This window comes from Erpetoichthys calabaricus, chromosome 2 (assembly GCF_900747795.2).
Source record: "Erpetoichthys calabaricus chromosome 2, fErpCal1.3, whole genome shotgun sequence".
Lineage (NCBI taxonomy): Eukaryota > Metazoa > Chordata > Cladistia > Polypteriformes > Polypteridae > Erpetoichthys > Erpetoichthys calabaricus.
In genome coordinates, this window is record NC_041395.2 from 290239782 (window position 1) to 290266560 (window position 26779).

At 39.4% G+C, this 26779-nt stretch overlaps 1 protein-coding gene across 1 annotated transcript; it reads right to left on the reverse strand.

The window, feature by feature from the left end:
* Positions 1 to 259: 259 nt before the first annotated feature.
* Positions 260 to 26711, reverse strand: mrpl43 (mitochondrial ribosomal protein L43). The gene is made up of 3 exons (XM_028795750.2): positions 26461 to 26711; positions 6068 to 6174; positions 260 to 621 (listed from the first exon to the last, which is right to left on the reverse strand). Exons 1-3 carry the CDS (start codon positions 26589 to 26591, stop codon positions 392 to 394), a joined length of 468 nt encoding a protein of 155 aa, XP_028651583.2. The 5' UTR covers positions 26592 to 26711; the 3' UTR covers positions 260 to 391.
* Between the last annotated feature and the right edge of the window lie 68 nt (positions 26712 to 26779).

Here is a 26779-nt window from a genome sequence, read left to right on the forward strand (position 1 = left end):
TTAGCTCAACATTTAATGAGACAAGAAGACAATGTGTTCCTGCCGAGTCAGGGAGATTGACAAACCACACTGTGCTGTGCGATATGCCACATATTATATGGTATACATATTGCAATTGAAACAAAAACAAAAGCTTGCTGAAATCTTTAGTAATGAATGAGCATGTTACACTTGTGCACTTCTAATAATTATCCCTCCCCATTTGTCAGAAATGGCCCAATTGCCTTTTATTCCTTTCAAAAAGCAGGTAACTCTGAAATCCACATCCAATTGTGTTTATTAGCATTCAGCGTATCAATGATTTAAATCTGTAAAATAAAAAACAGAAGCTGTGGACGTGACAAAGAGTAATGTTAACAGCTCCATAAAGATTTCAGTCCATGATGGGTGGTTAGCTGCTTTCCAGTTTGCTCTTCTCTTTCACAAATCTCTGCACTCGGAGCGAAGGAGACCTGTTTACAAAAGGATGCCACTGGCCCTGGATACTGGGACTGTCCGTATGGAAGGGCTTGCGGATCCTGATTACTTCCAAACCAGACTGGACAGACAGCTTTTTGATGAGCTGTCTGATCTCCTCCGAAGTCTTTCTGTTAACCGGCTCCTCTTTTACTGTACCATTTACTGTAGAGATTAAAAACAGAGAGGGTTTGTAATATTTGGAAAAGTGTTCTATTCAGATAAGGTTGTATAAATGCAAAAGGAAACCCCTCAACATTTCTTCCGTATCTACATATAAATATTCACAGATTTAAACTTATTGGTTCTTCAAATGAGCCAGTCAGACAAGACTAACCAACCGCCCAAAAAAAAAACCAAGACAATCCAGAAACTCTATGCAAGGATACTGCTAAAAATTAGATATCAGGTTTGTCGGCCTAGGGTTGGGTTTGTGTATCGAGTTACACATGCACCATAAGTAGGGTTAAGGTTTCTTTAAATCCCTTCACAATTGTCAAAGACCTTATTCTCCCTATACAATTTGAAGCGTACGTTTGGTGGCAGTGCTTGTAACCTCATACCACCAGCGGATCTGTGAGAGATGTGTCTTAGTTGGGCCTTACCATGTATGTAAGGTCAGGAAATCGATAACGACAAATAAACGTTACTTTGTCAAAAACATCTCAACACATAATACATAGTGAACATATTTACACCCAACTGAAACCTTTAGTGTTTCATAATATAAATACCTAGCTAAAGTCTAATTATCAAGGTATAAATTTAAGTATTAAAACATTAACATTCTTAAACCCTCTTAATCTAATTCAGGGTCTCAGGGGGCTTGAGCCTTTACTGCAGTACAGGGTACAAGACAGAAAAGAGTCATGGAAGGAGTGGCAGTTCACTGGAGCTGCTCTGGTCACACTCTGGAGTTCTACATTGGGTCAGGTATTTGCAGACACAGGCAAAAATGTGGGTACTGGGTAATTTTAGGACTTTTTATTTCTGTGGGTACGGGTGCAGCCCATAATATTGAAAATGTGTGTTGGGTCTGTTATATGAAGACACTTTTGTGCCATTATTGATAGAGAAAACAAAAATAAAAAGGGATATGCTGCTTGCAAAAAGTGTTGAAGGTTAGTAGTTTATTACAGCAAAAGAGTAAATACGTGGGCAATTTAAAAAAAATATTGAGTGCTGCCAGGCCACTGTGTTGACTAGCAAACTAACCAAATTAGGAATTTAAACTACGAAAAAAGAAAAAGAGGACAAGGGCTCACTCACACCTGCAATCACATTCACTCTGGGGTCAATATATAGGTTTACAGGGTCATTAATGTCACATGTACAGAGCACAATGAAATTCTTACTTGCACATGCTACTGAACCTGCAACATATCACCATTCTCCAGCACTGTATCTTTGGAGAGTTACAAACAAGAATACCCACCCAGACAAGGGGAGATGGACCACATCTGGAATGACTTAAATCCAGTATGCTGAATCCATGAAACAGTTGCAGTAAACCACCACTCTACCGTGGCCCAACCAAATGTAGACTTGTCAAATAATAAAAAATATCTTTGGGATGTGGGTGGAAAACGCACACAGACATGGGGAGAACACAGAGAATCACAGAGGTGCACAATTCAAAGTCGGGACATGTGATCCATTAGACAGTAATGCCACCAAATATTTATAAAAAATAAAAATGCTGGCTTCTAATATATTGGATCACTAGTGAAGCAAAATTTTTCAGATTTTCATACATTTTCTGTAATGCAACAACTGCAAACGGAAAAAGGTACTTATATGGTTGACTGTGCTGTCGGAGCCAACCACATACTGCTTGGCAACTGCAGCTGTGATCTGCAAAAACTGTACTGCTAAAAATTAATAATAATAATAGTTCAAGTCTAAGTATGTGCGGGCAAGCAAAAGAGGAAGTATAAAATGTTTCATAAACGAAGGACCACAGATAACTGAATGGGCCACTTGCCAAGTGTTCCAGGAAGTGCGCCTTTACCGCAAACATTATGCAGTGACCCATAGTCATTCCCTCCATTTTATCTTTCTCTTACAGGCCATTCTACCGTAAGACACATCCCCTATACTGTATGCTTTAAATATATGTCAAACTATACCTTGAATAAGTGACCAGAGTGAAATTTAATAACGGGTGTGGGGGCACAAAGGGTAACGTGATTCAAAACCAAGTAAGGCAAGAATGGAAAATTCTTTCAAGCATTAACTGGAAAAAAAAGTCATTGTGTGGGAAAGCCTTGGGCAACAAATGTGACATCAGGCTGTGCCAGTTCTCAGGAGAAGTCTTAAACATGAAGGAGCTGTTAGGGCTTCAGGCACAAGCTAAAAATAAAAAGCACTCTACTTATGACTGATTGACATTAATACCAAGCAGAACTATAAGAATAAACCCTTGAAATACAAAGACTTGACTTTGGGCCGTAGCTTTTACACTGTGTTTCCAACACTGCCCTCTCATTCGATGCATACTGTTTTTACATGGTGCACACAGACAGTTAAGCCCCAGTACTCCGACAACAAATGTAAGAATAAATAATTAACCTCTCCATTTAGTGCCTAAGAGAAGGAAGCAGATGCAAAAAAATTAGTGGAAAGATAACATTTATCTTAGATATTGTTTTGCAAATAAAGGTGTGACAGACTAAAGGGCTAACTTTTCTTGAAAGCAGCAAACAAAGTGACTGACTTGATGCATTCTGTGGCATATACTGCTGCTGGACTTCACATAAAATGGCAGACTGAGAATGCAACCTGAAAGGGCTGGAAAATATAGCTTAATGAAAGGCATGAAATGTGGAAGAAAGAAGGATAATAGTATATTATCATAAAATGACCCAAAAGGTTATCTACAATCATTCCCAGTAAAAAAAAATGGGCTTGGACTAAAGGCTAAGCTTAAAAAGATCACCTTTAAAAGTGAATCAATCCTGGTTGTTTTTCTAATCATGTATATGTAGCACCACCTTGTGCTTAAAATTAGCTACTGTTTTTCTCTGCTCTGAAATTCAAGCCAACAAGTTAGCACCACTGGAATAAAAAAGGAATAATCAGAAAAACTATCAGGAGCTTGGTGGTGCAGACTGTGACCAGCAAGTGCAGTTATTTGAAAACTGGAACTCCCTGGTATACAATGGAATCACTTCTGTTTCTTCATTATGTCATTGTCAAATGCAACCTTAGAGATAGGCTAACAAAAAAAAATCAAACAACTGTACTTTAGACAATTCACTTTACAATGCAAATGTTCTGCTGAATGACCAAATCAAATGAGGTCTTCTGGGTCCTGAGATAAATCCTAAATATTCTACCTCTCAAAACACACAATATCAGGGTTTCCATCCAAAATGATGAAGACCTGAACACTAAAATACACAACAAAGTATTCTAGTTGAGGCCGACTTCCAAGAGTGTTCTTCCTGATCTCTTTAAGTCCAAATAAACGGTGTGTCTAAACACATATACAAAGACAGAACTATTTGAAACACACAATGAAGCGATTTCCACTTGCTTAAAAATCTGTCCTTTTGTTAGAATTGTTAGAAAAGTGGTGGCTGTGAGGCTAGGGATCTGCACTGGCAATCGGAAGGTTGCCGGTTCGAATCCCGTAAAATGCCAAAAGGGACTCTGCTCTGTTGGGCCCTTGAGCAAGGCCCTTAACCTGCAATTGCTAAGCGCTTTGAGTAGTGAGAAAAGCGCAATATAAATGTAAAGAAAGAATTATTAAAATTGAACCTGATATTAGTGTAAGGAGTTTCTAAAAGACTTTATAGAAAATTAACTGGACAACATACGAGGATACAGCTACTTTGATATTAATAAAATTACAGTAATTTAGAGTTGTTAAACCGTCATATAAATCTTTTATAAACTTAGTTTGGCACACCCTTACTGAAGTTTAAGCTTTTGCTGATGTAAATGCTGAGAAATAAAGGCAAAAAATGTTAAGGCTTTTTTGTTTTTTACTTGTATACATTTTTGTGATCAACTGTATTTAAGTAAAAAAAATGCATCATTTTTAGGAACAATAATTCAAATCAAACTTTTACCTCCCTAAGTGGAGTTTGCATGTTCTCCCCGTGTCAGTAAAAAGACATGCAGGGTAGGTGCATTGGCGATCCTAAATTGTCCCTAGTGTGTGCGTGTGCCCAGCGGTGGGCTGGCGCCCTGCCCAAGGTTTGTTCCTGACATGCTCCCTGAGCTGGCTGGGATTGGCTCCAGCAGACCCCTCCGTGACCCTGTGTTAGGATATAGCAGGTTGGATAATGACTGCCCACCTGACTGTGCACACACACCTTTTAACATACTTTGTAGAAGTATCTTACGCTTTGATTCCAGGAGTAAGTTGCTAGAGACCAATCCAAACATTTGAACTCAATCTGCATTGTAGTAGGGTTGAGGTTCAGTGAAACTGTAAGGGGATATCCTGCACACAGCCTTGTTTAGGTGGGTTCACAGGTTTTCCAGAGAACCGAGCTCTGAGCTCTGACTGGAGCATTCTAGGACGTTGGTCTATCGTTTTAAGCCATTGCTTGGTTGAGTTGACTGGGTGCTTTAATTGTTTAAAGGTGAAATTCTTTTACCTCAGGTTTCTGACAGAGGGCAGAAAGTTTTTGTACCAAAATATCTTGATATTTAGGAATACAGTATTCATTTTCTCCCCTCTGAGTTCTGACAAGGCACCTGTATCTGCTGAAGAAAAGCAACTCTGTAACAAGCTGCTGCCACCACCAGACTTGACAAACTGAATGTCGGTCTTTGGTTTCTTTTTAGTGTACATTGTTTTACTTGTTGGGGTACTAAATGTGTCTTCTTATGAACATTCACATGAACTTGGATGATGTTTTTGTTTGAAATGGCTTCAAGTTTGCCATGCTATTCAACAATCCGACTTGTGATAAATATGCTAAATAATTATAACGTGTAGACAAGTGGCCAGTTATTGAGGTAAATTCATGCAGCTATTGCATTTTTTAATAGCCTCATGGTCATCAGTTCTAGAAGGACATCCTGATCTTTGCAGTGTCTTAGTGGTGCCATATAGTACATCTTCTTAATGGCGGTCTTTCTTAATGATATGTGAAAATTCTATTCTTCTCCTCATTTGCACCTTACAGCAATAAGATACTGTACATATTTTGCTAGCTCCTTTTAGACCACGGTGAACTCTGGACTATGCAAGCCTACAAGGAAATACTACAGAATTTCATTTATGATTCATGACAACTAACTTCAAATCAGGTGAAGGAAAATTACTTGGTACATGATCTGCAACTTCATTTGTTAAAAGTGAAAAAGGGGTGCGCACACTTATGCAGCCAAGTTGGTAAAATCTTTTTGCCTTGCTTTCTTTTTTATTCATAAAATGATGCATTTCTTTTTCATTTAAATACTATTTGTTACAAGATCTTATCAATGTTAAAAACAGGTCTGACATGTTGTACTTTGATTCCAGCCTTTACAAAAAAAGAGCTGGAATTTCAATAGGGGTGTGTGGACTTCTGATATTCATTATGGCCACTTTCCAGTGGATTGACAGTAATATCCCAAGTGCGTGTCAGAAATAAAAGTTTTCCATACTCACAGTATTCTGCTACAATTTTGGGAATACTGCATTTTTCAGGAGCAACATACACTACAATTCCAGGATTTTGTCTTGCAAAATCAACAACACCATCTTCAATAAACTCTCTAAGGAAAAAGAAAAGAATGAATTGTTAGAACAAAACACATTATTTACTAGGCAATAGACAAGCAATCAGCACGCAGATTTATTTTTCCATGAATAAATTTCACAATTTCTAATTGCTCAAAACTTTATTTTTAGATTAGATTAAGTATACTTCGACTCCCAAGGGGAAATTTAGGTGCATATGGCAGAAGAAACATAAAATAAAGGTACAGACTCACAGGACAAATAATACAATCAATCACTAGATAGATATATAAAATAATAAATGTATATCATGCAGAAATTGCAAAATAAACAGAGTAAAAGTGTCTAGTCTACTCCAACAGGACTCTATCAAATAAATGTATTTGTACTTTAATTATCTTTACTTATTCTCTAAAATATTAAACAGCTGTCATAATTAATATTTTTTTCTTCATTTAATGAAAAGGTGAGTTACACCAAATTCATTACAAGTCCGAAAGTGAATGACCAAAAGGTATCAGTACTGATGTAAGCAGTGCCAGTTTGCAGGAACAGTGACACCAAGAAGTCAGCTTACCACTCCAACAGCTCCTTTAAACACAAGACAGAAAAGTAAACGTACAAAATGAACAAAATGTTTGGCAGTTTATTACTGTCAAAAGGTAACACAGAATTTTAAGCCTGTATGCCCCATCTTTGATTTTTCTTTAGCTGAAAAAAGCTATCACTCTGTTTGACATACAAGTGTATCCGGTGTCACGCACGCGCGCATGGGGAGTCGCAGAACGACCCGGAAAGTAGCGCGAAAACCGAAAGCCATATGGGACTGACAGGCAATTAACCTTTCTCTCTCTATTTTCCCAGAAAGAAGGAAACGCCGACACCCTGAGCCGCCTCCCGTTCCTCCACTTCCGCATCATCCTTCCCTCTGATGACGTCAGGATCCCAGAATGCACCACAGCTCATTACCCAACATTCCTCTGTTTATTTCCAGTCCCCCCTATAAATGTTCCCCCATCACGCCATCTTGTCATCCAGTAGTGTATTGAATGTACTCTGGACTGTATACCTTTTTTGCAATTTCTGTACAGTATACGGGGCCGGAAAAAACCCCAAACCTTTATGTGCAGTATTGTCTCTTTATTTCTACACCGGAAAGTATTCACAGCGCATCACTTTTTCCACATTTTGTTATGTTACAGCCTTATTCCAAAATGGATTAAAATCATTTTTTTCCTCAGAATTCTACACACAACACCCCATAATGACAACGTGAAAAAAGTTTATTAGAGATTTTTGCAAATTTATTAAAAATAATAAAATAGAGAAATCACATGTACATAAGTATTCACAGCCTTTGCCATGAAGCTTGAAACTGAGTTCAGGTGCATCCTGTTTCCCCTGATCATCCTTGAGATGTTTCTGCAGCTTAATTGGAGTCCACCTGTGGTAAATTCAGTTGACTGGACATGATTTGGAAAGGCACACACCTGTCTATATAAGGTCCCACAATTGACAGTTCATGTCAGAGCACAAACCAAGCATGAAGTCAAAGGAATTGTCTGTAGACCTCCAAGATAGGATTGTCTCGAGGCACATATCTGGGGAAGGTTACAGAAAAATTTCTGCTGCTTTGAAGGTCCCAATGAGCACAGTGGCCTCCATTATCCATAAATGGAAGAAGTTCGAAACCACCAGGACTCTTCCTAGTGCTGACCGGCCATCTAAACTGAGCGATCGGGGGAGAAGGGCCTTAGTCAGGGAGGTGACCAAGAACCCAATGGTCACTCTGTCAGAGCTCCAGAGGTCCTCTGTGGAGAAAGGTGAACCTTCCAGAAGGACAACCATCTCTGCAGCAATCCACCAATCAGGCCTGTATGGTAGAGTGGCCAGACGGAAGCCACTCCTTAGTAAAAGGCACATGGCAGCCCGCCTGGAGTTTGCCAAAAGGCACCTGAAGGACTCTCAGACCATGAGAAAGAAAATTCTCTGGTCTGATGAGACAAAGATTAAACTCTTTGGTGTGAATGCCAGGCGTCACGTTTGGAGGAAACCTGGCACCATCCCTACAGTGAAGCATGGTGGTGGCAGCAGCATGCTGTGGGGATGTTTTTCAGCAGCAGGGACTGGGAGACTAGTCAGGATAAAGGGCAAGATGACTGCAGCAATGTACAGAGACATCCTGGATGTAAACCTGCTCCAGAGCGCTCTTGACCTCAGACTGGGGCGACGGTTCATCTTTCAGCAGGACAACGACCCTAAGCACACAGCCAAGATATCAAAGGAGTGGCTTCAGGACAACTCTGTGAATGTCCTTGAGTGGCCCAGCCAGAGCTCAGACTTGAATCCGATTGAACATCTCTGGAGAGATCTTAAAATGGCTGTGCACCGATGCTTCCCATCCAACCTGATGTAGCTTGAGAGGTGCTGCAAAGAGGAATGGGCGAAACTGGCCAAGGATAGGTGTGCCAAGCTTGTGGCATCATATTCAAAAAGACTTGAGGCTGTAATTGCTGCCAAAGGTGCATCAACAAAGTATTGAGCAAAGGCCGAATACTTATGTACATGTGATTTCTCAGTTTTTTTATTTTTAATAAATTTGCAAAAACCTCAAGTAAACTTTTTTCACGTTGTCATTATGGGGTGTTGTGTGCAGAATTCTGAGGAAAAAAATGAATGTAATCCATTTTGGAATAAGGTTGTAACATAACAAAATGTGGAAAAAGTGATGCGCTGTGAATACTTTCTGGATGCACTGTACAAGTGCTGCATTCACTATACTGCTCGTCATTTAAAGGGGTTTATTAGGCTGACTCTGTTATCCAAGGCTTTTGGGATACAATTGATTCCATTTCTTTTGTTTGTTTTTGGTTTTTTTCAATTGGTTGACAGGAAGGTGAAGTTACTTGCTCATGGTCACACAGTGTCAGTAGCAGGATTTGAACTCCCAACCTCAGGAACTGATGTCCAAAGTCTTAACTCACTACGCCACATTGTCTGTCTGCCATTGCTTGTCCCTCTGTGAATCTCTGATAGCATACCAAGTGCATCATTAAGAACACTGAAAGATATGTACAGTATAAGCAAAAAAGTTATGTTGCTGTCCTTACATTAAACTTAAAACCGTCAAACAGGGGAAAGATCTTTTTTAATATATTACATATGAAATTACAGATGCTTTAAAATGAAGTTGGCACACTATCAGGAGCTATATGAAACTACAGTCCTTTTAGCACACATTAATCTTCTTTATGACTTGTATAGAGAAAGTACATAAATCATAACTGTTCAGGAAAACAAAAGTGTACTGTGTTGCAACTTAAAGGTTAACCAAGGTTAACTGCACACTAAAAAATAAACCTGGAAGATGACAACTTTGGTCACAATAACCTGACTTAATTCTGAAATGTTTTTTTCTTTCTTTTTATTAATCAGAATATAAACTTTTCCAAATGTTTCCCATTGAAAGGTGTATGTTGATGTATAGAGAAAAAAGGGGAAAGCAGAACATTGATGCCAAATCACTATCTTTCCAACATCACATTGTTGAAGCTGTCATATAAATTGTGTTTCTGTATGTCATTGTCAGGATTTCAAGCCCCTTTTTGTTTACATTTGCCCTCCTTTATTGGTGCCAAAAGATAATCACAATGATAGGTGTGCCTAAAGGCATTTCTTGGCTCTGTATTCAGTCTTTGGGGTGTGTTTTATGTTCATGAAATTGAATGTGCAAGCACATGTCACCTGTGGTGCATTATGATTTATTACTATTCTATCTCGAGCTCCATTCATTAAGACAGTTTAGAGGTAATCTTTCACCTTTGCATATTAGGATTTGCAATCAAAAACTTCTTCATTTTCTAAAATTATACTTATTATTTCAGATAGTATTGCAGTTGATATTTTGTTCACTAGTGTGATCTTTAAGCTTAACTGCTATTAATTTGTATATAAAAGCACATATCAAAAATTAGGGACTCAGTGAAAAAAAAATACACGCCTACTTTGTGATAAAGTCAAAATTTCAACTTTAATCTTGGTTTATTTTGTGATTAAATTGACTTTCCGTTTAGTTTTAAGCATGTTGAAGTTTAGTGCAGATGTTTTAACAAACAGGCAGAGCACTTATTCCTGCCTTACAGTGTCAACTGTATGGGATGTGCATGGACCTGTGCATTTCTGGATTGATTTATATTATTGAGCATGTTGAATGGAAAATTATTACCTGTGATACTTCTCAGTTAAGGAAATATGTTTGTTTCTTTGTGTAGTAAATAACATCCATCCCTGGGTGAACACTGGCCACTGCACCACCAGATCACACGGTTTCAAAATATCTTTAGCAAATAACAACTGAAATAAGACTAAACAAAAAAACGTTTCTGTTACTGGATTGCACACAACACACTCTGTTCTGCTTGGCTGTGCAATCGAGCCCTGAAAATTATCAGCACCACATGTGCTTCTTGCCTTACACCCAAGTGCTGCTGTGATAATCACTGGCTCCCAGTGACCCCAAAACTGGGCAGATTACATTTAATCCTGCATGTGTGGAGGGGTAAATCTACAGTATATGAATGCAAAGTATGTTCAATTGTTGTCACATGATTACACGGTCCAGTATAATCCCTTCCTCAGCAGCTATTGCTTGCATGATATGTTGCACTGACAGCAGTAGGAACTTTTTTTTGGCAAAATAATACAATTTGTTTTCATCACATATCACTACTTACCTGCTTATATGCTAGAATTTTTTTAGGATGCTGCCTGGTTGTGCTCCCTCTGCTGCAGTCACAACACTAACGGACCTGTTCTACAAAACTGTGATCGCCAGGATTAAAAAGCACTAAGTCATAGAAGACATTCTGGAAACACAACAATCACCGCACAACCTTCACAACCTACAAAATGGAAATAATGTCAATTGTGTTTTCCCTGCAAAACGCTCCTTTGAAAACTAGAAAATTGCTAGAAAATAAATTGAAAAACCACATGTAAACCACCTGAAAAAAGCCCCAAAACACTGGACATTTACAAGTTTCTCTGCATCAAATGTTCAGCTAATTTTACAATGACCAAGGACATTTCACAGATATTGTGGCAAGGTGTCCTGGGAGTACCAAAAGAGTCTTCATCTGTGCCTATAAAGAAATGACAAGTTAATAATAATTCATTTTATTTATATAGCACCTTTCCCATGCTCAAGGCACTTCACAGAGTTTAAGATAGAACGGCAGGGTATACAGTATATAACATTGTACAAACCAGATAAATAAATAAACAAGAGTAAGATAGCAAATTCAGAGAAAAAGCCTAACAGACAACATAATTGATGGTCTAGCACACACACATACAGGTTACATGAGCATCCTGACATAGAAGTAAACTGAGAGAAGGGTAATAAAGTCAAGTAGAGCTAAAAGCCTTCCTGAACAGATGAGTTTTGAGTTGTTTTTTTAAACTAATTCATGGAGTCAGCTGACCTGATTAATTTCGGTAGGTCATTCCAGAGTCTGGGCGCTACACAGCTGAAGGCCCTGTCACCCATGGAGTGTAGATTAGTGTGAGGTACAACAACATTGCCAGAATCAGAGGACCTTAGTGGGCAGACAGGCACATAGTGATGGAGAAGGTCACTGATGTAGTTTGGCGCGAGGTTACTTAAGGCTTTGTAGGTTATTAGTAGGATTTTATATTCGATTCTGTAAGACACAGGGAGCCAGTGAAGGGGGAGCAGGATGGGTGTGATGTGCTCGCTGCTGCTGGTCCGTGTAAGGACTCTTGCAGCTGAGTTTTGAATAAGCTGGAGCTGTGATATAAGATTGGAAGGGGCACCTGCCAGTAAGGAATTACAATAATCGATGCAGGATGTGATAAAAGCATGGACAAGTTTCTCAGCATTAGAGAAGGAGAGGAAGGAGCAAACACGGGATATGTTACGGAGGTGAAAGTAAGAAAGTGTCTTAATGTGGTTTATGTGGGCAGAATAAGAAAGGGAGGAATCAAACATGACACCAAGATTCTTTGCAGAAGAGGCAGGCCTGATATATGATAGAGAGAGAGACTTAGTAATCCCAAGGGGAAATTCACATACTCCAGCAGCAGCATACTGATAAAAACAATATTAAAGAGTAATAACAATGTAGGTATACAGACAGAAAATGTCTTTGTATAATGTTAATGTTTACCCCCCTGGGTGGAATTGAAGAGTCGCATAGTTTGGGGGAGGAACGATCTCCTCAGTCTGTCAGTGGAGCAGGGCAATGACAGCAGTCTGTCGCTGAAGCTGCTCCTCTGTCTGGAGATGATACTGTTCAGTGGATGCAGTGGATTCTCCATGATTGACAGGAGCCTGCTCAGTGCCTGTCGCTCTGCCATGGATGTCAAACTGTCCAGCTCCATGCCTACTATAGAGCCTGCCTTCCTCACCACTTTGTCCAGGCGTGAGGTGTCCTTCTTTATGCTGCCTCCCCAGCACACCACTGCGTAGAAGAGGGCGCTCGCCACAACCGTCTGGTAGAACATCTGTAGCATCTTATTGCAGATGTTGAAGGACGCTAGTCTTCTAAGGAAGTATAGTCGGCTCTGTCCTTTCTTACACAGAGCATTAGTATTGGCAGTCCAGTCCAATTTATCATCCAGCTGCACTCCCAGGTATTTATAGGTCTGTACCATCTGCACACAGTCACCTCTGATGATCACGGGGTCCATGAGGGGCCTGGTCCTCCTAAAATCCACCACCAGCTCCTTGCTTTTGCTGGTATTCAGGTGTAGGTGGTATGAGTCGCACCATTTAACAAAGTCCTTGATTAGGTCTCTATACTCCTCCTCCTGCCCACTCCTGATACAGCCCACGATAGCAGTGTCATCAGCGAACTTTTGCACATGGCAGGACTCTAAGTTGTATTGGAAGTCTGATGTATATAGGCTGAACAGGACCGGAGAAAGTACAGTCCCCTGCGGCGCTCCTGTGTTGCTGACCACAATGTCAGACCTGCAGTTACCGAGACGCACATACTGAGGTCTGTCTTTAAGATAGTCCACGGTCCATGCTACCAGGTATGAATCTACTCCCATCTCTGTCAGCTTGTCCCTAAGGTGCAGAGGTTGGATGGTGTTGAAGGCGATAGAGAAGCCCAGAAACATAATTCTTACAGCACCACTGCCTCTGTCCAAGTGGGAGAGGGATCGGTGTAGCATGTAGATGATGGCATCCTTCGCTCCCACCTTCTCCTGGTATGCGAACTGCAGAGGGTCGAGGGCGTGGCAGACCTGTGGCCTCAGGTGGTGAAGCAGCAGCCGCTCCATGGTCTTCATCACATATGACGTCAGAGCAACAGGCCGGAAGTCATTCAGCTCACCTGGACGCGATACCTTTGGGACTGGGGTGATGCAAGATGTTTTCCAAAGCCTCGGGACTCTCCCCTGTTCCAGGCTCAGGTTGAAGATGCGCTGTAGAGGACTCCCCAGCTCCAGCGCACAGACCTTCAGCAGTCATGGCGATACTCCATCTGGACCCGCTGCTTTGCTGGCACAAAGTCTCCTCAGCTCTCTGCTTACCTGGGCTGCTGTGATTGTGGGTTGGGGTAAACTCTCACCTATGCTGGTATCAGCAGAAGGATGGGTGGAGGGTGCAGTACTCCGAGGTGAGAGTGGGTTAGGGTGTTCAAACCTGTTACAGAAGTTGTTCATTTGGTTTGCTCTCTCCACATCTCCGTCAATGGTGACACCCCGCTTCGAGCTGCAGCCAGTGATGAGCTTCATCCCATCCCACACTTCCTTCATGCTGTTATTCTGCAACTTCTGCTCCAGCTTTCTCTTGTACTGCTCCTTTGCCGCCCTGAGCTGGACTCGGAGTTGCTTCTGCACGCGCTTGAGCTCATGCTGATCACCACCTTTAAAAGCCCTTTTTTCTGGTTCAAAAGGCCCTTGATGTCACTTGTAATCCATGGCTTGTTGTTAGCATATCAGCGTACTGTTCTTACTGGAACTACAATTTCCATACAGAAGTTGATGTAGTCAGTAGTGCAGTCAACAACCTCCTCAATGTTCTCACTATGTGATCCCTGCAGGATATTCCAGTCCGTAGCTCCAAAGCATTCTCTCAGAGCCTGCTATGCCTCAGGGGACCACTTCCTGAATGAGCGTGTGGTTGTAGGTAGCTCCCTCACTCTTGGTTTGTAGTGAGGCTGAAGCAGAATCAGGTTATGATCTGCTTTCCCAAGCGCAGGCAGCGGGGTGGAGCTGTATGCGTCTTTAACGTTTGCATACAGTAGGTCAATAGTCCTATTTCCCTGGGTGTTACAATCCACATACTGGGAGAAGGCAGGTAATGTTTTGTCCAGCGTTACATGGTTAAAGTCTCCAGCGATTAGCACAAGCGCCTCGGGGTGCTGTGTTTGTAGTTTAGCAACTGCGGAATGGATGACGTCACCCGCTCTCTCCACGTTCGCCCAAGGAGGGATGTAAACAATACCAAAAATGACATGTCCAAACTCTCTGGGCAAGTAATAGGGACGCAGACTTATGGCCAACAGTTCGATGTCCCTTCAGCAAGTGGAGATTTAACGTTAACATGTCCAGAGTTGCACCATCTCCTATTGACATAGAGGGCGAGTCCACCTCCTTTGTGCTTCCCGCGGGTACATGTGTCTCTGTCCGCTCTAACTCTGCTAAACCCGGGTAGCTCCACGTTAGCATCTGGGATGTTAGTTGTTAGCCACATTTCACTAAAACACAACAAACTGCATTCTCTGTAGGTCCTGACATTTTTTCACCAGCGCAGCCAATTCGTCGATTTTATTTGGTAGCGAGTTCACATTTCCCAGGATCACAGAAGGCACTGAAGGTTTGTAGCGCCACTTTCTCGCTAAATGCTTGGCTTTTATCCTAGCACCGGCTCTGCTGCCCGATACCGTCTTCTTACCTCATCAGGTAAATAGGGAACCACACCGGCGCGGGCATTTGTTCTCAGCGCTTGAAGTTGACTACTTGAATAGACGAGTCTCGTGTGTAAAAATCCATGTCCATAGTAAAAAGTAAAAAGTGTCCAGGGAATGAGTCCATATAAAAGAAAGTGGTAGGAGTGAACAGTGAAATAGAGAAAAAGGTAGAAAAATAAAGTCATACACGGAGCTGCTGGAATGGCTGCCACTCACGACGGCGCCCGAGTCATATACGAGATTGCCGCCAAGATGGACTGGGAAAGAGCTCATTTTATTAAGTTGCACTTTAGTCCCAATTTGCAGGAGTTCAGTTTTGTTGCAATTTAATTTTAAAGAGTTCTGCTCCATCCAGGTATTAATTTCACTGAGGCAGGTTGTGAGCTGAGAAAGCTCTGATGAAGTTCCACTTTTAACATTGAAATAAAGTTGAGTATCGTCAGCATAAAAATGATAACCCAGTCCATAGCTACGAATAATATGGCCAAGGGGAAGCATTTAAATACTGAAGAGAAGAGGGCCGAGGACAGAGCCCTGAGGAACTCCTTGTGTGACTGGCGCTGAACTGGATCTGCTGTTGCCAAGACTAACAAACTCTTGCCTATCAGTCAGATAGGACTTGAACCACTGGAGAGCAGTGCCAGAGATACCCAGCATGTTCTCCACTCTGGACAGTAGAATGTCATGTCAAATGCTGCACTGAGGTCTAATAGAATTAATATGCTAGTTTGTCCAGAGTCTGCTGCCATAAGCAAATCATTGGTTACCCATAGCAGAGCAGTTTCACAGCTGTGCCGCGCCCTGAAACCAGACTGAAAGGGTTCCATCAAATTATTAGAGGTTAGGTAATTGGTGAGTTGGGAGGCTACAACACGCTGAAAAACTTTTAACAGAAAAAGTAATTGGGAAATAGGCCGAAAAAATTGTTACGATTGTCAGCATCAAGACCAGAGTTTTTTAACATTGGGGTTACAGAAACAATTTTAAAAGCGATTGGCACAGAGCCTTATTATTGAGTTAATTACAGAGATTATTATTGTTGTAACAGTCGGGAGTATGGCATGAAAGCAGGATTTAAGTAGTGTGCTGGGGACGGGGTCCAGTACACAAGTAGTTGGTCTCATCTTACAAAGCAGATTATTAACAAACGCAGATGTGACTGGTGAAAACTTAGAGAAGGAGCTGGATGGAGTGAGAAAACAGGGAGAGATATAAACAGATGATGTATTTATGTTAGTTGAATTATTTAGATCTTTAATTTTGTTACGGAAAAAGTGAAGGAATTCCTCACAGACTTCAGCAGAAGAGGTAGCTGGGCCAGATGCAGGTTCGATTAGTTTATTAACTACAGAAAACAAAACACTTGGGTTATCGTGGCCACTTTCTATTATTCTGCCATAACAGGTTTTCTTGACAGAAGTTAGTGCTTCTCTGTAAGCTCTTTGGTGGTCAGAGAAAGCCTGGATATGCACAGTGAGGCCAGTCTTACGTGGCATTCCCTCAAGATGTCGGCCAGCTGCTTTCATAGATCACAATTCTGAATTATACCAAGGAGCTGAACGCTTAAAGGAAACCGCCTTATGTTTTAAAGGAGCTGTTTTATCTAATGCTGAATGAAGGGCCTGCGGTGTGTTGGCACCCTACCCAGGATTGGTTCCTGCCTTGTGCCCTGTGTTGGCTGGGATTGGCTCCAGCAGACCCCCGTGACCCTGTGTTCGGATTCAGTGGGTTGGAATGGATGGATGGATGAATGAAGGGCTGTGTTATAGTGGTCAACAAGACTATCAAGTGTTGACGGAATAGGTGCAGACAGTAAAAGATCAGAAATGGATCCAGAAAGGATAGAGGGACAGGTATTTAAGGTTTCTGTAAGAAATTTGTCGTTTACAGATAAGTGGATGGAGAGATAATGAGACAGTGAAAAGCACTGCTTTATTGTCAGAGAGTCCCAAATCAGTGCTGTTAATGTTGGCAACAGATAGTCCAGAAGTACAGATCTGATCCAATATATGACCACCAGAGTGGGTGGGAAAATCAACATGTTGTGTCAAGTCAAAACAGTCCAATAAGGATAGGAATTCATTTCTCAGTTTAGATGTAGTAATGTCAATATGGATGTTGAAATCACCAAGAAGGATAATTCTCTGAGAGTAAGAGATTAGGTGGGTTAAAAGTTCAATCAGATCAGATAAGAAGGATGCATTGTATTTTGGAGGACGATAAAGAACAATGAGTGAGACGGGACCTGGTTCTGTTATTAGTTTAAGAGCCAGAAACTCAAAAGACAATGGACAATCAATTGGGAGTCGTTTGACGTTTAAGTCTACTCTGACAATTACTGCAAGTCCACTTCCGTGAGAGACGTAAATTCGTTCAGTTTTTGCCAAGTTAAGCGGTGGATGGCTATTGGGAGATAGAGAATACTGTATATAAAAAAAACAAAAAAAAAACAGTTTTTTTACCAAAAAAAAAAAAAATTGACAGTATTTTCATGTTATTCCAAACACCTGGTATCAACTTGTATAAAAACAGTACTGAATTGCATTTAATTGAAATGCATTTCATTATAAAAAATATATCATGTAAAAATCTTAGTATTCTGTATGTTCAGAGGGGTGTCATATCATGAATTTAATGTATTCTGTCTGTTTAAGAAGCACATAGTGATTAACGACTGGATCAGGGATTACTTAGAATACGAAGCATTTAATGCGCTACTTCTATTACAATGGGGTTTGAGGATTACTATTCAGTTAAACATCAATCTTGGGATTCTTAGGGTGTACTCACACTAGCAATTTGTTCAGTGCCTGAGCACATTTGTCTAAATGTAACCACCCAAAGTCTAATTCGTTTGACTAGTGTGATCTCTCTGTGCTAGGCCAACAGTACCATGCCCTAGCCTGCTTAGAAGAGATAGGCCCAGTTCAGTAGGATTCGGGAAGGATGTGATCGCTAAATGTGCCCAAGCACAGTGAGTGTTTTCTCTTTGGTTTTTCCAGGTTGCAAAGTTACAGTTCATGTCATCACATTTTATTTTGACATTTCAACTTTAATCTCAAACTGAATAATAAGACTAAAGTTTAAATTACAAGGTTAAAATGAAAACGTCAGCTTTAACCACAAAGCGAACTATGAGACTAACGTTAAAGTAAAGTTAAAATATAGACTTTCAATTATTATTATTATTTTTTTCTTTTCTGTGGCCCTAATACACCCTACATAAATAATATAAAAACAATCATAGTCAAAATCTCTGGAAAAAAATGTTTAAAAAAAAACAAAAATTGGGCTAATAGAGGTGAAGTTTCTAGAAAACCACACAAAGTTAGTTTGCAGTACTTTTAAAAATCACATGGGAAAAGAACACAGGGCACCTTTATCAACTGAATGAATGTACAGTATGTACTACACGTTTGTCTAGCTTGATATTAATCTTTTTGAACATGTCTACAATTGAATGATTTCTCCAAGATAAAGACTTAAAAACTGCACAACAGCAGCCATACCCATGAAAGACACTAGAAGCCTAATATTAGACAAAAGATGGAGATAACTACTTCACAAAGAAAACTCTGCTTGATTTGTGATTTAGTGAAAGAGACTATAAAATTTGTGTTTGTCCATGGACTTCTGTCAGTTATATTTACTGGCCATCAACATCAAAAAAGGACAAGTGGATTTTACTTTCCTTTACCGTCTGGTAGTGGACATTTTGAAAAGCATTTGTTATCTACTACTATTTATAAAACTGAATTCTTCCAGAGCAAGTATCCCCTGCTGGATACAAGTAGTTTGTTTGCACAGAGTGACATGCTTAAAAGCAAACAGTTTACATTCAGTTTATTTAATACATTTATTTTTGTGTGTGTAGATAAAAGACTGTCTTACAGTATTCACTTTGTTTAACATCTAATGCATTACTCCTTAACAGATTGATTTTTTTTTCCCACTTTGATCTTTATCTTTTCACTGTGTTTCAGTCACTTTCTACCTTTAGATGCCTTGCCTCACTTTCTCACTTTTCTCTACGTCTTCAGATACACTACAGATTAGGAACTCTTCACACATCACAAAAAGTACTTTCTACAAATACATTTTAATGGAATTAGTAAATGTTGGAACAAAACTACTTTCGTTTGCATTTCAACAAAAGCTTAACTTTATTTTTTTTTTTTAGTAATTTATTATATCTGATACATACTAAATGTGAATATCTTAAATTTGTATTTATTTTTAATTTGGAATGGTTATTTTTAATTTTCATTTTCATTGCTAAATTTGATCATTTTTTTCTAATGCACTGTTGTACCTTGTATTATGTTGCAAGTACAGGTTTGTGTACCTGTAGTACACAGCTAGTAAATGCGTTCCATTTTTTGCAATTGTTAAAGACAATAAGTTAAGTAAGGTTCAAGGTTAACGTTACTTGTCATTTGAAACCACACATAACAGTGCACAGCAGAATGAAATGGCATCACCTAGCCTGATTATGTGCAAGAAAAGCCAACAAAACAAACAAAATAATCATGAGAATAGACAAGAATAAACAGAATCACCAACATGCATACATACCCTATAATACAATAGGATCCACCACATAAATTTAACTTACCTGACAGTAACAGAAGTTAGTATTGCACAGATAAATTATATATCACACTGTACTAACAGAATGATCATTATTTAAGAGTCTAACGGATTGTGAAATTAAACTTTTATGAAATCTGGAGGTTCTAAATCAATATACTTTGTCACGGTTTGTTAGTGGGTAGAAGGGCAAACAGTCCACTGTGGAGGCGAGTGTGGTCTCTGACTTGTTGGCTGCACACTTTTTGGATGTTTGCTGTAGAGTTCTTTGATGCCCCAATGATATTCTCAGCTGCTCTCACCACTCCCTGCAGGGAAATCCAATCTGAGGCATTATTGGATCTATCCAATTCTGAAATCTAGACAGCAACTCTCAAATTATTCACAGTTAAATTAGAAATTAAAACTTGCTATAAAGAAAGCAGACAATAGTCCTTTACAAAAATAAAAAAAACTTAAGTTGTTTTTATTTTCCTTAGATGACAAGCTCATTAAATTGATGTTAAAGGAATAGTTCATTAAATGATCCACAATGGTTTATTTACATTGAGAAATATTTATTGGTGAGAGAGAGGAATTGGAACTTTCATTTTGGTCTTCCAACATTTTATGAACAAGCACTAAGTCAACTTCAACACAAACTGATAGTTCATAAAGGTACACTAATACGTAAATGTCCACATCCACCTTTCAACTTTACTTGATCAGCTATAAAAATACTCACAGATTTACATCATAAAATTATCAGACACTTATGTAATTTAAATCATATAAAAAAAAAAAAAAACTTGATTGTAACATGGACACAGACCCTATTGAACAAATGTGAAGACCCAGTTGATTGTATTTGTTTTGGGTGAATTACAGAGAATTCAAATAAAAGCTGAGTATTTTATTTTGCAGGAAGCTTATTTGGCACTTCTGTCGGGGCAGGACAACATTTGTAATTTATGTTTGGAATGTGAAAAGTGTCTTCTACAAGGGACATAGAATGCTGCTGATTTGTTATACTAAAATGAGAAGAGCTCAAACTTAGGCTGTCATTGTTGGTGACACAATATGTTCTTACAAAGTAGGTATTAGTAAATCCCTTCATCTCCGTTAGAAAGTGGGGAGTTACTTTACACAACCACACAAAAAAATACCAGACATTTCTATCAGATTTTTAAAGTCTGCCTTCTTTTGCAGTGGTTTTCAAAAGTGACTTCATTGGTGGTGACTGGATCTGTATCTGATAATACCTGATGAGGTTTACTTGCAATGACATAACTGCCCTATCAACATATCCATCTTGAAATCATGCTTCCGTTGCTCTGGATGACATTTCTCTTTTGGGTGTCTTTTATGTCTTTGTGTCTCAAAATATATCTTTCTATAAAATTATGGAAAATTAATACATTTTTTAAATAATGGTCAGAATTAACATACAGACACTTGTATGGGTTTACATGGCTGAAGAGCTGGGTAAAGATTTTTTTTTATTCAGAGTGTGATTTGATATATTATGCATTTATACTGAATACAGTGCATAATTGGGGTATGTTCACATTAATGTAAAGAATTTGAAAACCATGACAGAACATTCCACTTACTGATTAACACTGTGCAACACGAAATGTGAAACTGAATTTTGGTTGATCTCTTGTTTTATTAAGGAAGCTGGTAAGCAATTTGCCTTGTGGGTCACTTATAATAAAATAAAATTTAAAAAAACAATGAAACATTGCTGCAAATACTCAGTACTGTATATGCAAAACAGTTTACAGCAGGTTCTCATGTAACAGAGACTGTTCTGCTACAGTACAACAGACTCAACTGTGTTTGTATGCAGCAGATATACAGTGGTAATAACTAAGAGACACAAAAGATAGCAGAGATAAGGAAGCCTGACAACACTGGGTCAGGAGCCAGTCGCACTAGGGAAAAACAGAACAAGAGAAACATTTGATCATAATATCCTAAGCAGGATTTTAGCAAAACCTTGCAATGCTATCATTTGAAATGTACCGAATCATTAACCCAGGACTATGCTCTTAAAATTGGGTCCAGCTGTCTGCATGATGTGTGAAAATGGACTTCATAACTACTTAGACTAAAAGCTATTTTCACTTGTGTGGCTTTTTTTCTGGGAATTGTGTGCATTGAACAGGCTCACATTACTTTTGATGCTCCCTCTGGATTTGTTAAAACAAATTCTCAAACTGACAGGATATTTCAGAGCAACACCTGACAGAAAGGCATTAGAAGTTTTACTATTGCAATTGTTTGATAAACTAGTCACACTTTATATTTCTGACAAAGATTCAAGAACTGTCCTTTGAACAGTTTTTTTTGTTCCACTGCTTTGCTCCAAAAGAAATGAAACGGCTACTTGCAACAGGATTTGCTGAGGGAAATAAAAACTCCAAGGGACTTGCTTCAGTTACGTCAAACTTACACTAGCACCACGAAATATGCAGAACCAGGATAACCCAAATTTATGCCTTATCCACACAATTTTATTTTGGTATGATCTTGAAATTAAACATGAAGTTTAAAAGCTCATTTATTTCTTGTGCTTCATCCCGAATTGTTGCCTTTCTGGCAATTCCCCAGTGATGCCAAGCTGACTTCACAGTGTCATCAAACAGATAAAACGTCTGTACTGAAAAATTTGTTTATGTTTTTCAAAAACTTCTTAGTTTTTTTTACCAACTTTTTAGTTGCTTACATACACTTTGTGGAATATGTAGTGATTCACTTACACACAGCGGTCATTACAACTTAAAGAACTGTGTGGTGTGAAACAGTGTTGAGAAAAAAATGAAAAACTTAAGAGAATTAATAAGCAGCAAGAACAACATTTATATTTCAAAAATCCCTTAAGGCGGTCCATGTGCTAAGGCAGTATTACCCACTAACCTACTTACAGTTACATGCTAAGGTCTGTGAACTTGACTGCAAATATGAAGGACTTTTCTCTCAAAACACTTCCAAGGCAGGCCAATTCTAAATAGGAGAGCAGATTTTCAAAGTCTCAAACTGGGCCACTTGTGCAGCTTGTACCTAAGGGGGTTAACTCAGGCCCACACACAAGCCCATTGCTCATTTATTTAATGACTGCTTTGTCTAATCATCATCAGACAGGGTTCAGGGCAGGAGAAAAAACATTTTCACAAATAAGCACATATTTATGCTTCAACATCAAATCTCTACACATTTATAAAAGTTAGTATCTCATAATCATTTGTGATTATCCTTTAAGCATCTCATTTAATTTATGGACAAACAGAGCATTTAATAGTGCATAAAATTCACTATTGCTTTATGGCCAAACTCAGTGCATTTTGTTTGTTTTAAAAGGCCTATATTGAATGTTAATCCACTATTATATGCATTGAGTATATGAGTATACATCAAATGATTCATTTATAAAGCTTACATACACACAAAAAGGATCAAAATGTGCTTATGTATTTCCTATGCAAATACTGGGACTTAGAAAAGAAAACCTGATGGGGTAACATGCATATCTTTACAGCATTTCTGACCCATGTGTATGCAACATTTTGGAGAAACTGGGAAATGATGACAACCTTGATCAACTTTTGGAAATGCAAACCAGCTAAGCCATTATTATAAAGTGCATTGATGAGACGAACATATTACACCTCAAAAGTGATGAGAATTATGTAGACTATTTTAATTTCATTTTATGAGGGCGCTTACGCCTTTCCCTGACCCCGACAATGCACAGGAGAGGTGCTATAGTGCCGCGCATGACCTGCAGAGCACAACCAGATACTGTACTCTTGAATGCAAGTGGTGGGGAGCTGACGCATAAGGTGGGTGCCTGCTCTACCAGCAACTGAAGTGCAACAGCATGGCGATTGTATATACAGTATAGGAGGCTGATTAGCATGCTCCAGAAATGGAAGTTTTACGGCAGCTTTCACGTATGCACACTTACAAGCTGACTGTAGCTAAGTTTCCATCCAGTTTTTTGCGACGTTTTGTTATCGACAAACAGAATATACGTAAAAAAAATGTGCGAAATTTGCTGTCTCCAGCCTGTTTCCATCAAACTGGCTTTTTATCGATAAAATGGTGTGCGTGATGACGTCATCCCCCCCAAAACGAACTGTCGCATAACTTTTGTTGTATCGCGAAAAAAATCTGCCCTTGAGCCGTTTCCATACATAATTTTGTGTATGTCGCAAATTATCTACCTTTTGTTTTCCACGTTACACCCCCTCCACTAAACAAAGTAACAAAGAAATGGAGAGATTATTCAGACAGTTTTTTGAAATTTGCCAGCTTACTGTTATTTCAGTTTCACAAATAATTGGAATTGTACATAATATCCGAAGACGACAGCAGAATGAAGCAGTTGCTTGTCTGATAGCCCTAGAGCTCGAAGAAAGTACCCCAGTGCGACGAAACCCACGGGTATGGGAGAGACGACGGAATAAGACCTTCTGGGAGGAGGTGGTGGAGAGACACTTAACAGAAAATCTCTGGCTGCATCATTTTATAATGACACGGCCGACGTTTGAGATGTTGTGTGGATTCATCAGTTCTGATGTTGCGCCCATCACAGGTTGCCACCGACCACCGGTTCCAACCCAAAAGCGGATTGCCATCGCCCTTTACAAGCTGGCAACCTGCGCCGAGTATAGAGTAGTTGGAGAAACTTTCGGGGTTAGTAAAACTACCGTCCATCGATGTGTATATGCTGTGTGCACCACTATTAAAGAAAAATTAATGAGGCGTTATATCAGACTTCCGACTGTAGCGGAGGCCAATGAAATTGCATACCGCAATTCCTTGGTGCATCTTGTGCCACAGATTTACGGTGCGCTGGATGGCACGCATGTGCCTATTCTTCCCCCGACGGAAGGCTACCGCGATTACATTAATCGCAAAGGGTGGCCATCTATTGTTCTCCAGGCCCTTGTTGATGACAGGTGCATGATACGAGACATTTGCGTTGGCACTCCTGGAAGTGCCCATGATGCAGCTGTGTTTGCAGCATCGGATCTGTACAGGTGAGCCTACCTTTCAACATCCCTTCACAGTGCGATAACAACTGAATTAACCTGCTTCCCTTAAGGTTTTTAATTAAAACTTAAATTTGAATTAATACAAAATAACGACGTTTAATCAAAAAAAAAAACTCTTCATCAGACCATGCGAGCCGCTCCGCCATTCTCGTTTTGATTGCACGTGATGAAAATGTGACACATTTATTTGCGTTAAAGCCCTTTTATCCGACAAAAACTGTTTCCAATGTATTTTTTGCGACATCTGAAGTATCGATATGGAATTTATGCGCTAAAGTTAAACGGAAAAATATTATGTCGACATGTACAACATTTTATCGATAATTAGCATTTCCATCAGCTATATCGGTAAAAAAATTGAAGCGCTAAATATTTTTTCGCAAAAACTCCTTGGATGGAAACCTGGCTTGTGATATACAAACAGTAAATTGCGTTGAAATGTGCATACACCAGGTTTAATAAACCCGATTTTTCTTTTTTGGCGTGGGCATATTTTCATGCTCGAATCCACGCAACGTTTTATAAATGAGACCCCAGGTTCATGTGCTACTTTAACTTACTGATTCGATGTGGTAGAATATTTGCCTGAGAAAATACTGGGGCCTCAATAGCTATTTGTGGGCGGGAAGTAGCAACCGAAAAAATGCTTTTGCTATGAGGGCACAAAGCTTTAGTCGCATCGTTAGGTACTGGTTTCAGAAAAGGGAACGCTTGGTGCTGGCCCCGATTAAAAACGTATTTCTCTTCAGCATAGTTGATTTGTGAGATTCACATCATGGCTTAGCTTCCTCGTTTCTGTTATTCTTCCCTGACAGGTGCAAACGCCTTACGGTTCCGAACAGATCGCCCTGGTTGTGTAAATGATGTGGTCGACAGCCGTAGGAAGCGTGAAGGATGTTGCTTTTCTTTTGTGATTGATGGTTTGATGTCTGTGTCGACTGAGCTATGTTTGCTGCACAATAAAATATCTTTAGATGGGCAGCATGGTATATTTCAGTCACCCAAATTCTAAATGATTGCTTATTGCCAATTTATTATTGGTAACATGAAAATTCAAGGCTTTAAGTTGGCTCAGTTGTGTACGTTTGTGGTTGGCACACATATGATACGTTCAATACAGAAATAACTTAGCTGTGACTATGTGTCTAAAGTCTGTAGTGATGTGTAAATGGCTTATTTTGCTTGTTTAGCTACTACAATATATAAGGTTTTTCACGACGGTCCTTTATTACAAATTCCGTATATCTGGTATACTTGTATTTAATTTTTACTTGCACGTTTAAAGAATTTACGTTTATAGAACAGTGCCTTATTAAAGTGTTTGTTTTTCAGTGCATTAAACGTAGTAATAACCTAACACCGGTGTTTTTAAGCTGGTTTTATAACAGGTACTACAATACATAAATCTATATTTCTTAAGATGTGAAACACAATGAGCGCGGGGAGGCTTTCTTGTTTTCAAGCTTTTCAAGTGCCGGGATTCTAGTGCTGTCCTTTACTTGTCTCTTTTGTCGCGTTCCGTTTATAATGTAGCACAAACAAGACATGTCCAATAATTCAGTTTCATAAGATTGCCAGTTTGAATCCCTGTCTGTATAAGCAAATGAGTCACTGATTGATGCAGACAATCCGCTTTTACCGTCAGTCAAGGTCGCTCTGAATGACAGAACTCCACATATCCTCCTGCGTCTTTCAGCAAGTTTTAAAACTGCCGCTTTTTTCGTTTGGGTTTTAAAATTAAACTTACCTGACGCCCAACGAGTTGGCCGAATCTTTAGAAAACACAAGCGAAAGTCGCTTCAACTGACAAACGTATCTCCCGACTCCATTTTGTAAAACACTCTTCAGAAATCGGCTAGGTGTCCCTCTAGACGTCATTTTAAATAACAAAATAACGGCTTACTTTCAGTAGAAAATTTTATAACAGAAATATTACCAGAAAGGCAAACATTGGTAAAGAAAATGTAAAGGTGAAAACATGTCACGTGTAGCAGCGAGAGTCCTTCATCTAATACGTTCCGATAGGAAACACGATAGTATAATCGAAAGTTGCACAGCGCAAGGTT